The sequence below is a fragment of the Bactrocera tryoni genome, unplaced genomic scaffold (genome assembly GCF_016617805.1).
Source record: "Bactrocera tryoni isolate S06 unplaced genomic scaffold, CSIRO_BtryS06_freeze2 scaffold_787, whole genome shotgun sequence".
In the NCBI taxonomy this organism is placed as follows: Eukaryota; Metazoa; Arthropoda; class Insecta; order Diptera; family Tephritidae; genus Bactrocera; species Bactrocera tryoni.
In genome coordinates, this window is record NW_024396445.1 from 1 (window position 1) to 14,932 (window position 14,932).

Consider the following 14,932-nt stretch of genomic DNA (forward strand, 5'->3'; position numbering starts at 1 on the left):
AATGTACATATATACATATACTGTATAAACAAACCCCTATTTTGATAAGAAAAAAGTTTTTAGTAATAATCATTATTATTAAATGTTTTAAAATCTTAACGTTTGTACATATTTATAAGTCATACATACATATATTTTGTATATAACGTACATATAATACATATTTATATGAGCACAATCATATTTATAAGTTTTACATGAGAGTTGTGATGGGTGATAGACACAAAGCGTTTTTTCGATTTGTAAGGATCATATGAACGATTATATAGAAACCTTAGGTACCACAAAGGACCGGCGTTCTAAGCTGTCCAAATGAGATCGCTGTTAGGATCGACTCTTAATCCAACCTAATCTAACACAGGATAGTTGTAATCCTATAGGAAGGTTGTAGAGGTGTAAATTATCACTTTCAAGCCAGTGATTTCAACTATTAACTTATTCTATAAAAAATTTGCCACTTGTTTTTTGCTCTACGTGCATGGTTTGGAAATCTTTCAAAAATTAATCTATTTTATTTTCAAAATTATATTACTTCTGAATAGTCTTTTAGCCTTATAAGGCTTGCTGCTGATGCGTAAGCTAATCTGATTTTGTATTACGGTTAACATAATAGTAAATGGAACTAGCTCCATGCCAGTTCCTCAACTGCGATAAACACAAAGCGTTTTTCGATTTGTAAGGATCTTATGAACGATTATATAGGAAGCCTTAGGTACCACAAAGGACCGGCGTTCTAAGCTGTCCAAGTGAGAGATCGCTGTTAGGATCGACTCTTAATCCAACCTAATCTTAATACAGGATAGTTGTAATCCTATAGGAAGGTTGTACAGGTGTAAATTATCACTTTTAATCCAGTGATTTCCCATACATATCGCAATTAACTTATTCTATAGAAATTTGACTTGTTTTTGCTTTACGTGCATGGTTTGGAAATCTTTCAAAAATTAATCTATTTTATTTTCTAAAATTATATTACTTCTGAATAGTCTTTTAGCCTTATAAGGCTTGCTGACTGCTCTTCCATATTCTAAAAAAAAAGGTTTATTGTTCTTTCCCACTTAAGTTTTGTTTTTCAATGTAGAGCTTTCATTATTAATTACATACGTATAACTACCTAGAACTCTTTTGAGGCCGAATGGGTATTCATGATTTTTGATCGGTCAGTCGCAGGTGCATTATTTAAATCTCAACAAAGCCTTTTTGTAAACCTTAACTCTGGTGGGGGGAATTCAAAACAATGTTTTGTTGAGTGAGAAATCTTTCATTCTGATTTTATTTAGAATTTTCACTTATTTATATACAATTTTAAGAACTATCTTAACTATCTTAATATATGTGTATGTGTGTATGTTCATATGTACTATATGTAGCATATTGTTTATGCTACATGGTATGGTATTGTTTTCAAGTGCACATGTTGTGTGAACTTGGATTTGTTTACATTTACAGACAGTTGCTACAATGTATTCTAAGAACCCATGGGTTATCATATGTAAACATCCTTATCCTTTGTAATGTTTGTGTTATTGTCTGTTGAATGCTATTGGTTTGCATGACAATGCATTTTTAGTATGTGTTTATGTTTATGTGCATGTATGTTCAATATATTTGAACATAGATATCTAATAATAGTGGACTGTATCAATAGTAAGATTTAATAATATATAAACGTTTTTAAATATAATGTTGTTGTCCGTCCTTTGGCAGCAACGAACATGTTCAATTTTGAACATTCTCCCGGGCGGCAAAAGTGACTTCAGGGAAATTGATTGCAGCTTGTAGTCGTCGCCTGGTTTTCAATCGATAGTAAATATAGATTGCTGCTAGCACGCCGATTATAAATAATAGCAATGATATGTGTCCGGTAACATGATGTATTTTTATTTCTTTTAATTTTATGTTTTCTTTCTTGAGTTGCTTCACTATGACTTGCAATTCTTTGATGTCTTTTAAACTTGTAGTTAAGGTCTCTGGTTGAGCAATTACTTGAGGGATAGATAATTCATTTATTTCCATCATTGGTTGATTCATAGGTGCCTCAATTAATATTTGCGTGTAATATTGCTGTGGAGCTGTTAGAATAACTCCTTTATAACGTCCAGTGCATCCTTCTCCTAATTTCATTATTCCTTTCGATGGTATGTTGAAAAATTCTTTTAATTTACTGCATTCTACATCTATAGTTCCATTTGAAAAAATGTTGTAAAGCCAACTATTACCACTTTGAAGCTTTATCCAATAGCTAGTCCAATGACCCTTTTTGAAGAGACAGTTCTTTGTTGCCATGCCACGTAATACCGAGATTTCACATGACTGGTCTGATGATGGTTTCCATGGCCAGCTTCCTTTACATGTGTAATGGTTCTCCAGACTTGTTTCACATTTATCCAATTCCGTTTGTTGCATTAAATTGTATGCATCTAAACCGAAATTGTAAATTAAATAGCTTCCTCTAATAATTGGTATCATCATTTCCTCATTATGTTGAAACGGAATTGGAATTATTCTATATAATGTTGACGTCTCACGTGCGAATAATGGAATGGTTGTTTTGATCACTACCTTATTATTCATTATAGTTCCTTTTCCTCTCATAAGATTATAAATATTTTTTAGTATTTCATTTGTTTCGGTTCCTAGAAGTGTTAACTTTGGCGATAGCTCATTTTTAATTTTATATATTTCTTCGCGCATTTGAAATGGTTGTAAAAGTTGTGGATTTAAATGTCCATGGTTAATATCAATTAACAGATTGATAATTGACGATTGAATATCTTGACATTCTGTCAACGTCATACTGAGTTGTGTTACCATCATTTGATAAATTAATGCCATTTTCTCGGCGTTGATATTTTTTATTAATTCTGAGTAGAATAAATTCAATTGTCCATTCATCTTTATGAAAGTTTCTCGCACTTCTTCTTGCGATTTCTTCATAATGTTCAACGATGAATCAATGACAGACGTTTGCTTCTGAATCAATTGTTTTAAATTCTTCTCGTTGTCTAATAAATTAGTTAGGTCTTTCTCTAACTCTTTTCGATCATCTGCATCCATCGTTCCAAAAAGAATGTGATGAATAGTTCCTACAAACTCAAAAGGTGCTCGACGTGTCCTTTTTGGTTGTAGCAAAAGGTCATTATCCATCTCTAATGCCTTAAACCGTTTTTCCAGTGCTGAATTCATCATTTCACAGCTTGATTCGAAGTTGGTGAGTAGATGACACTGTTTTTTCAGTCTTCCGATATAGTCAGCTATTCCTTTTATCTGGTTGAAATAAGGCTCCATGTTGTAATACACCACCAAATTCCACGTAGACATCTCTATATCGATCATACCAATTTTTTCGAGATATATTGCACTTTTGCTTGGTATCTCATTTATTTGAATATCTCCACTAGTCATTGTTGCTGCTGCTGTTTGCATTAATAAAAGCATGCAAGTTACTATTGAAATAGTGTTTATTCTCTTGCTTCTATAGGATTTTCTCTTTTCTTGTTCGACACTTTTCTCTTCTTCTTCGGAGTAAAGTGGACATATTTTATTGATAGGCCTTTTCACTGTACTATCTTGCGTCTTAATAGTTACAACTCTCACCATTCCATCAGATCCTTTATGCCTTTCAGTAATTTTTCCTATCGGCCATTTAGCTGGATGAGAAGTCTCGTTTCTTATCAAAACAATTTGTCCTTCTTTGATGTTGTTCATCGGTTGCTTCCATTTATACCTTTGTTGTAATGTATGTAAATATTCCTCTTTCCAGATCTTCCAAAATTGGCATTTCATTTTTTGAAGAAAATTCCATCTATCTAATGTCGACAAATTTCTTTCTTGAGATGGTTCTGGTGCACTCAATAAAGGTCTTCCAATTAGAAAATGCCCTGGAGTAAGTATACTGTCGTTTTCATAACCTTCTCCAGTTGTATACAGTGGGCGTGAATTTAAAACGGCTTCAATTTGTGTTAACAGTGTAGTTAACTCTTCATATGTAAGAGTGTTATCTCCTATGATACGCTTAAGATGGTGTTTCATAGATTTAACACCTGCTTCCCAAACTCCTCCAAAATGAGGACTTGCCGGGGGAATAAAATGCCACTTTATTCCTTCTTTTTCCATTATTGGTGCAATAACTCTATTATTTGTAATGGCCAGTTTTAAATCTTTGTCCAAAATTTTTGCTGCTCCAACAAAGTTTGTACCATTATCTGAATATATGTTGGTACTTTTTCCTCTTCTTGCAAAGAAACGTCGCAGTGCAGCTAAAAACGCTTCCGTTGATAAATCACTTACGGCTTCAAGATGAATTGCTTTCGTCGCCATGCATACAAAGACAGCAATATATCCTTTGTATGATTTTTGGCCTCTACCTTTTGAGCAACGTATTTGAAACGGCCCAGCATAATCCACTCCGACATTATTAAATGGATGGCTGGGTAAAACTCGGCATGGTGGTAAATTTCCCATTAATTGTGTCATCACTTCTTGGTTATATCGAGCACAACGTACACACTTTCTCACATACTGTTTTAGTTGACTCCTTATGCGAATGATCCAATACTCATTTCTGATGTGTGTTCTCATTAAATTAATACCACCATGTAATGTTGTCTTGTGTGCTTCCTGGATGATTAACTTTGCTAAATCACAATTTGTAAGTATGATGGGATGTTTAGTGTTATAAGAGATTTCAGAATTTTGCAGTCTTCCTCCTACTCTTAATATGCCATCTTCATCTACAAAAGGATATAATGTTGATAATTTGTTTTTTCTGTCCAACACCTTGCCGTTTCTTAATTGTCGTATTTCATCATAAAAATTTAAATTTTGTTGTATTTTAATTACTTTCTTCTTTGCCAATTGCAGCTCGTCTACTGTTAAATAATCTGTTGTTATCCTTTTTCTTCGAAGTTTATTTATGAATCGCATCACGTAAGCCATCACTCTAATTAGTTTTCCAAGGTCTGAAAATTTTTGTAGCATCGAGGAGAAATTTTTCTCCTCCGTTATTGTAGTTGTAGTAACTATTTTTTCTTCTACTCTTATCGGCCAATGATTTGTATTTAATTGAAGCCATGATGGTCCTTGCCACCATAAACTGTGTTGTAGTAATTTTTCAGGTGATGTCCCTCTTGATGCAATATCTGCTGGATTTTCACTTGATTTGACGTACCTCCATTCAGCTTCTGGAATCATCTCATTTATATCGTTTACCCTGGTGCGTACAAACTTCTCTTTGTTGTTTTTGTTTTGAATCCATGCCAATGTAACCATCGAATCACTCCATGCATAGATTTTACACTGTAAGTTCAATGTCTTCTTGGTTCTTTTTAATATTTTAGCCAATAGATGTGCACCGCAAAGTTCCAATTTGGGTATTGTTTTCCTATTTTTAATAGGGTTTACTTTGCTTTTGGCAAGCAACAGTGTTACTTGCTGGCCCACTTTTGCATAAATTACTGCTGCATATGCTTTGTCAGATGCGTCTCCAAACGCATGCAATTCCAAACTAATGTTATTATATGTACCAATCCAGCGTGGAATAGTTATTTTATCTAACATATCTAATTGTTTAGCAAATTTCAGCCACTCTTCTTCTATTTCTTTGTTTAACGGCTCGTCCCAAGATCCACCCGTTGACCAAAGTTTTTGCATAAAACATCTACCAACAATTGTTACTGGTGCAAGCCAACCAAGCGGATCAAATATTTTTGCCAATTGTGATAGTATTGACCGTTTTGTAATTTGTTTTATCTGTTGAGCTGCTGCTTTAAACTTAAATAAGTCACGTTTTGGTTCCCATTGCAACCCCAATGTCTTCACTGAATCCGTTTCTTCGATTTGAACAATTTCATTATCTTCCCGTTTAAGATTATCAATTATTTCGGGACTATTTGATAACCATTTTCTTAAATGAAATCCTGCACTCTGTAAAGCTTGTATCAATTTCTCTCGTAATTCTTTACATTCCTGAATAGTATGACCGCCTGTCATGAGATCGTCCATATAAAAATCGTTATTAATGACGTCATGCACGTTTTTATTGTCTTTGCAGTAAATGTTACCAATCTCTTGTAATGTTCTCACTGCTAAAAATGGTGCTGCTGCTGTACCATATGTAACTGTTGTAAGTTTGAATTCTTTTATTTTCTCCTGTGGATTTTCTCTCCATACAATGTACTGGTATTCTTGATCTTCCTCTCTGATTTTTATTTGCCGATACATCTTTTCGACATCAGCGCTCATTACATAACGCCACATACGCCACTTTACAATGATATCTACAATATCTTTTTGTAATCTTGGTCCGATTAGCATTACGTCATTTAAACTGTGACCATTTGTAGTTTTTGCCGAAGCGTCAAATACTACTCTTAGTTTTGTTGTGGTGCTTTCTTTTTTAATTACAGCTTGATGGGGCAAGTAATATTTACCTTGACCCATCTTTTCAACTTCCTTCATATGTCCCATCTTTTGATACTCCCGCATGAAATTTGTGTAGTCGTCTTTTAGATCTTTTCTTGCATCAAATTTCCTTTCCATACTCATCAGCCGTGCAACTGCTGTCTTTCTAGATTCTCCAAGCTCTTTCACCTTTTTAAATGGAATGGCTACTCTAAATCTCCCGTCTATTGAATCACGTGTTGTCGTCTGAATATAATTTTCTTCACATATTGCATCTTCTGGAGTAGGCTCCTCTTCATCCTTTTCCATCTCCCAGAATCTTTCTAAATCATCTAGTTTAAATGTTGTCATAGCTGCTACTACTTCTTTGCTTCTGGATCTTTCAATATTACCAGAGACAATCCAACCCAGCATTGTAGCTTGACCTAGTAATCCATCAGCTTTAATTATACCTTTTTTCATTATTTTTGGGTACAAATCAGCTCCAATTACTACATCAATGCGACTTGGTTTGTTGAAATTCGGATCCGCTAGTATTTTATTCTTCCATATATACGCCTTCTTTTCAAATTTGTTTATTGGAAGTGCTTTATGCAGTTTAGATAACACTAGAGCTTCCGTTTCTGCTATAAACTTGCTATTAAATCTGGGTTTTATTTCCAGTCGTACTTTATGCCGTGAAACTTCCACGCATTCCGCTGAGACGCCGCTTATTTCGGTGGTTACCTTTATTTTCGGTAACCCTAACATCTGAACTCCTTCTTCAGAAATTAGAGTTTTTTGAGAACCACTATCAATCAAGGCTCTTAAATCCAACTCTCCTTTTGGCGTTACCACTTTTATTATTGCTGTCGCTAAAAATGTGTCTTCTCCTTTCTGTTTAGCCATATTTGATGATATTTTTTGACTTGGTTTGTCTTCATGTAGTAAGGTATTGTGTGATTTATCGCATACCATACATTTCCAAGTCCTGAAACAACTTTTTGATGTGTGTTGTCCTAAGCATTTAAAGCATAATTGATGTTTGCGCACTACTTCTAACCGACGTTCGACATTTAATTTTTGGAATTTATCGCATCGAAGTATGTCATGTCCTTGCATTTGGCAACCTTTACAACTTTGACGAAAACTTGTCCTTCCTGATGGTTTCTTTGTTTCTGTTGTGGAGTTATAACATTGGTTCTGTTGTTGCAAGTTTATTCCTCGAGATAGATATCTTTGCGATTCTTGCATAGCGTTCTGGGTACTGTATTGATGTTCCAAAAATGAAATTACTTCCGACAAATCTTGAATTTCAGTCGGTTTGCGAACGGTGTTTTCATATTCTCGAAGTAGCTGTTTAGAAAATTTTCTCAACACTAGCTGTGCTAACACTTCCTCCAACGTTCCTTTATTCCTTATTATACTGATGCATTCATTTGTTACATCTAGGAATTTTTTCATTTTGTATGCTGACTCATCCGTCAGTTGTGGTATTTCTACTAGCCTTTCAATATTGTCATTAAATTGTTTGCGCACGTTATCATATCTGCGTGCCAGTAATTCCCAAGCAGTGTTGTAATTTGCACCTGATCCCGTTATCAGGTGACTAACCATCAGTTTAGCATCTCCTTGCAGACAAGATTTTAAATAACTCATCTTTTTGGAGTCACTAATGTCCTCATTATTATGGACATATTCCTCGAAGAGCTCTTTGAATTGTTGCCATTCTCGGAATTCGCCTGAGAATTTTTGCAGTTCTATTTTTGGTAATTCCAATTTTTCCGTTTTTTTTAAGTTGATTTCCAAGTTCATTTCCTTTTGTTTTTTTAATACCCGCAAAGTATCGGTGACTTCAAAGGAAAGATCTTCTAATTCTAAAATATTACATGGCTTGTTGTACTTCATCGTCAATTCGTCGATATTTTTCTCCATGTAGCTCCATAAAACCTTGAGACGGTTTTCGTAAAATTCGATGTCAGTTTCGTCTCCAGTATTTGCTTTTATCTTTACCTCTGCAATTGTAGATCGAATTCTTTCCGATCTTCTTTCAATTGCCTGCTCTATATCGTCTATCATTTTATTTGTTGGGCTTATTGCCCTTGCTCCTATCTCCGTCTCTTGGGTTGCACGTTCCATTTTGAGCTCCTCAGCTCTACTATGTGCAGCTTCGCATTTCTGCCGCAATTTTTCGTACACATTTTTGGCGAAGTACTCATGATTCGGCGCTACTTTCCCTGCCAAGTTTACATGGTTGCTGTGGAATTCGCTCCATAGCACCTTAACATCCTCTAATTTATTTTGATCGCAGCGTGCTGAAATTTCACTTTGCAGCACCATTTGACGTTGCAACATGTCCGCAGTGTTCGACATTTTTAATTAATATTTTTTTTTTACTAAACTGTACTTTTTCTTCAAAAAAAATCGCTGGAGGTAATTGTTTTGGTCGCCCGGTTGACCTTGCTGTGCCTCGATTCACAGCCGCTGACTATTTTTTTTTGAATACAGTTTTTAACACAGCGTTTAGTTTCCTACTAAAACGGCTTATGTGATTATATAAATACGCGGGAATATTGACCCGTCTTATAATTTCTTCTCAATGTTTTATTTGTTTTTTATTTTGCCTGTATTTTCATAAATAGCAGGGCTTACTTTACTTTATTTGCCTGTATTTTTAATAATATCAGGGCTTTTTAATTTGGCTGAGCTCTTTTTTAGACTCGATGGACCAAATATTTAAATCTCAACAAAGCCTTTTTGTAAACCTTACCTCTGGTGGGGGGAATTCAAAACAATGTTTTGTTGAGTGAGAAATCTTTCATTCTGATTTTATTTAGAATTTTCACTTATTTATATACAATTTTAAGAACTATCTTAACTATCTTAATATATGTGTATGTGTGTATGTTCATATGTACTATATGTAGCATATTGTTTATGCTACATGGTATGGTATTGTTTTCAAGTGCACATGTTGTGTGAACTTGGATTTGTTTACATTTACAGACAGTTGCTACAATGTATTCTAAGAACCCATGGGTTATCATATGTAAACATCTTATCCTTTGTAATGTTTGTGTTATTGTCTGTTGAATGCTATTGGTTTGCATGACAATGCATTTTTAGTATGTGTTTATGTTTATGTGCATGTATGTTCAATATATTTGAACATAGATATCTAATAATAGTGGACTGTATCAATAGTAAGATTTAATAATATATAAACGTTTTTAAATATAATGTTGTTGTCCGTCCTTTGGCAGCAACGAACATGTTCAATTTTGAACACTGGTAAAATATGCATTGTAAATATTTTTTTCTACAAATATAAGTAAAAGGATTCAAAATAAACGTATATTAGTGGAGTTTTATTTTTTTTTCATAAAGAAGATGGCCATGCGGTAGAGGGTTAAGGAATGTGCGCTTACAGATTCCCTTTTTTACTATGCGCAAACGATGTTGCATATAATTTATATGTAGATCGGTATACATAAGTACTTATATTTGTTATGAAAGTAAATAAGTATGTACATATGTATATATTTTAGAATTGAGCTATTTTATGATGAATTCCATAAAATCTTTGCAAATATGTATATAATTCAAAAAGATTTGTATTACTATCTAAATATGCATTTTATATAGGTTTGGTACGACATATGTATACTATGTACATATGCATCGGGTGATTTTTTAAGAGCTTGATAACTTTTTTAAAAAAAAAAACGCATAAAATTTGCAAAATCTCATCGGTTCTTTATTTGAAACGTTAGATTGGTTCATGACATTTACTTTTTGAAGATAATTTCATTTAAATGTTGACCGCGGCTGCGTCTTAGGTGGTCCATTCGGAAAGTCCAATTTTGGGCAACTTTTTCGAGAATTTCGGCCGGAATAGCCCGAATTTCTTCGGAAATGTTGTCTTCCAAAGCTGGAATAGTTGCTGGCTTATTTCTGTAGACTTTAGACTTGACGCAGCCCCACAAAAAATAGTCTAAAGGCGTTAAATCGCATGATCTTGGTGGCCAACCGCCCATGCATCCCGAAAAATGCACTGTTTGGGTGGTTTGTACGCTGGTGGAATCATTGGACCGTATTTTTTCAAAGATGCTGTTGGACGCAACGTTACGGTGAATGGCGATCGCTATCGTTCGATGCTAACAAACTTTTGTTGCCAAAAATGGAAGAACTGAACTTGGTTGACATGTGGTTTCAACAAGATGGCGCTACATGCCACACAGCTCGCGATTCTATGGCCATTTTGAGGGAAAACTTCGGAGAACAATTCATCTCAAGAAATGGACCCGTAAGTTGGCCACCAAGATCATGCGATTTAACGCCTTTAGACTATTTTTTTGTGGGGCTACGTCAAGTCTAAAGTCTACAGAAATAAGCCAGCAACTATTCCAGCTTTGGAAGACAACATTTCCGAAGAAATTCGGGCTATTCCGGCCGAAATGCTCGAAAAAGTTGCCCAAAATTGGACTCTTCCGAATGGACCACCTAAGACGCAGCCGCGGTCAACATTTAAATGAAATTATCTTCAAAAAGTAAATGTCATGAACCAATCTAACGTTTCAAATAAAGAACCGATGAGATTTTGCAAATTTTATGCGTTTTTTTTTTAAAAAAAGTTATCAAGCTCTTAAAAAATCACCCGATATTTATATACTTAAATAAATATTTGCTTTGGTCATTAAACTTTTCGATATCATGTTAAAAGACCAAGCAGTCGCACATTTGCCCATACATAAGTATATAATTATGCGTGCATGTAAACAAATATAAAAGAACCATACGTATAATGTTTGTAAATTTGTCTACATGCAACAAATGTATGTAAATATGTACATTCAATGCTTTATGGGAAATTTCCGTTGACGCGGACAACCAATGGCGAAGCTCATATTTTTTGCTTTCATGTCAAAGAGTCAATGTGTCGAAAGAATGACGCGACGACAAAGCTTCACAACATTGTGTTGTTAGTAGAAAATCCGAGCTGTGTCAAAAACACAAACGAACGATCGCCAATTACCACTGCTTCCCTTGACGCTGTACCAGCTTCGCCCACAAACCAGCGTAGATATGTAAGCATGTTTGTGTGTGAGCTTACATACATATCGACGCAGATTTTTCCAAGCCGCGTAACAATATTTTTTACATTCCTTGACAAATACAGTCAATCCTTGTTAGAGCCACAATCAAAGATACAGATTTTTGTGGTTTGTTAAAAATAAAAATATAATATGGCACATAATAATAATATTCAATATTCCTCTGTACACATAAATCAGAGGTATATTGAACATTTTCTTTGACTCATTTCTTGACTTGAAAATCGACAAATAAACTATGTTGTCAATTTTATTCTAAAATATTTTAATACTTATATTTGCGGGGTTGTCACTTTTTCCTTCTCATACAAATATCAGAAATAGTTAAATTTATGATTTTTAGCTTTTGCCATCGCCGCGAAAAGACGCTTGTGGGCAAAGGCTTGTTCGGGGAGATGTGATAGTGTTTGTTTTTATGAATGAAGCAAGTTTGTCTGTTGAAAGTGCGCTTTCGTTCGTGAATGAAAATATTGTTGTTAGGTGTTTTTCTACATATTTGGACATTGACTATTTGGCTGCCATATTGACTTGTGACGTTGCTGGCGCTATTTGAAACCATTGTTGTTTTTGTAGAACAGTATTTGTAATTTTTGCGGGTGGCATATCTACATGTGAACGCATATAAATATGTACATATGTTGTGTATGCATTATTTGTGTGGAAATGTCATACGCACATATTTACATGTGTACGCATATATGTAAGTATGCATGATGCTATTTCCAACGATTGTTTTTTTTGTAAAGGAATGTTTATAGTTTTTGAGGGTGATATATTTACATGTATACGCATATTTGTATGTTGGTTGGTGTATACATTATTTGTTGGGCAATGCCGCACACATATGCATATGTACATAAAGAGCAGTGCGCGCACACTTTTTACTGATAAATGATAATATCACGAATTGAATTTGAAGTGTACTTACATATGTATGTATGTAATTATGTGCTAATATGTAGATGCGTAGGAAAATTTAAAGGAAGAAATGTAATTATTAGGATATATACATATGTATATCGCATATATGTATATAAAAACATATTCAAATATGAAATTATATTATATTACCTAGCATAAGAAAATAAAATAAAATATTTAAAAATTAACTGTTATTCACACATGAACTACATATATATATATTGAAAATAACATTATTTATTCATAAAAATACACAAAATGATAATCATATCAATTAATATGAAGGCATCTAAACGTATAAAATTATATGCAAAAGGCCAGCATACGTCTGTAATAGCAATGTATATTTCTGAGCATAATTTTCATTAAATGCTCAGCTCTGTTCACGCGCCACTGTTAACATTTCTCCTTCCGAGCTAGCTGTGGTGAAACACGCTCATCGCATTTTGTTAGCTTTTGACAGTTTACACGCTTGTCCAGAGAACATAAAAACATAGAGAAGGTGCAGGTTCGACAGCGAACATTTCTTAGATTTATAGTGAGGAATTCACCTCACAGCTATAGAAGTAACGCTGTAAAATGTTAACATTTTTAACAGTTCTCCACATATTCAACAAAGAATATGACGAGAAATAAATATATGTATGTATTTACGGCATATGATGACATGGCATATATGCCGAAGCAGAGAAGATGAATAGAGATAAATATATGCGAAAAATGTGTACAAAACACACCTCTCACACAGAGAACATAAACAAATTTTTTATGTTCTTGTCTCACATGCCCAAGAATATGAAGAGACATAAATATATGTATGCATGCTCCTTATGATGCTCCCAACAACAGCATTGTGATATTTTCATGCTTCAATTTTTCTTATGTATGCATGTGTATGCAAATATGTATTCTTTTGCGTTTTGCCGTCGGCAATTCAATATTGACATGTAAACATAATTATGATATGAATATAATTTTGTATGAATGCATGCATAGTAATATTTATAGTCAATTTGGACTTGCATATTTAATAATTTTCTTTGATTTTTACATAATATATTATACTAATAAATATTTTTGTACTATATTATATTTCCTACTAATAGAAATTAAATTTATCACAACAATATATACATATGTATGCATGTACATATGTACATCTTCTATCATATTAATCTTATGTCTCTGCACATGCTCATATCATAATCTTATTATTTACATATACGCATGTGCGAGTTAAGGATTGTATTCCTTATAATAGTAACAAACATCAAAATAACCTTTTGTTTCAGTAAAGTGAATGCAGAAACAACCTTGAGTTCCAACAATTGAAATGCACTATCACTACAACAATCAATCCTAAACAAACAAGTATCAAAACAACATTGAGTTTGAGTACCGCAACAACCTTATCTTAAAACAAAGCAAATGTTTTTAAGCAAACAATATATACAAGTATGTCAACAAACCTAAACATATAATACATTCTGTATTTAAACAAACTATCAACTAGTAATAAGTAAATATACTAGTTAGTATAAATAGAAATAAGAAACATGTAATAAGTTAGTCTTAAGAGTATAAATAAAGGTACACATTTCGGTGCAGCTCAAAATATATTATTTCGACTCATTTTTACTTATGGCAAAAATTAACTTGCGCATTCAGAAATTCAAATCATGATTTTATTGCTTATCAATATATTACATGCGCGCATTGAGCTGCATGTTCATATCTACATTCATATATACTTATGTGTACATGTCTTTGTGTACATTGCCGAACAAATAATGCACAAGCATACAAACATACATATGCGTACACATTTGAATATGTCACCAACAAAAAATTGAAACATTGTTCTACAAAAACAATTGTCTCAAATAACAGAAGCATCACAAGTCAATATGGCAGCCAAATTGGCGAAGGACAAATGTAGTAAATTTTACAACAAAAACGATTTCATTCATAAACGCAGGCGCAAATTCCACAAGCGACCTCGCTTCATTCATAAAAACAGACGCCGTAACATCTGGCTGGTTTGTTGGCGGAGCTGTACAGCGGCAAGGGAAGCGGTGACAATTGGCGGCCATTCGTTTAATTTTTTCGGCACAACTTGGATTTTCTATCATCACACAAGTGCTGAACACAATGAGTGCGACAGACTGCAAGGGACATTTGTCAAATATTAAAACACTCACGTTCTTAGGGACACATTTATTGAGGCAGCTACACAACTACATAACTGTGTCCATAAGAACATGTGTATTCGCGCTCAATGTGTTCAGCACTTGACTCTTTGACAAAGCGCCAGTTTCGGCCATTGGTTGACCGTGACAACGGAGATGCGAAAGATGCCTGCGACACTTGCTATTATGAATGTATGTACATATGTATGTGGCTCGCATTTGCTTTCGTAAACATACAGACAAATCCCTGCAAAACTTGCGTGACCGAAACTCCAATACATTTACACAATTTTTACTTGTCACTAACACTCCCTCACAAATCTTTGA

At 34.0% G+C, this 14,932-nt stretch overlaps 1 protein-coding gene across 1 annotated transcript; it reads right to left on the reverse strand.

The window, feature by feature from the left end:
- Nucleotides 1-1,540: 1,540 nt before the first annotated feature.
- LOC120781957 lies at nt 1,541-9,205 on the reverse strand. Its single transcript, XM_040114117.1, has one exon. It carries the CDS (start codon nt 8,752-8,754, stop codon nt 1,720-1,722), a length of 7,035 nt encoding a protein of 2,344 aa, XP_039970051.1. The 5' UTR covers nt 8,755-9,205; the 3' UTR covers nt 1,541-1,719.
- Between the last annotated feature and the right edge of the window lie 5,727 nt (nt 9,206-14,932).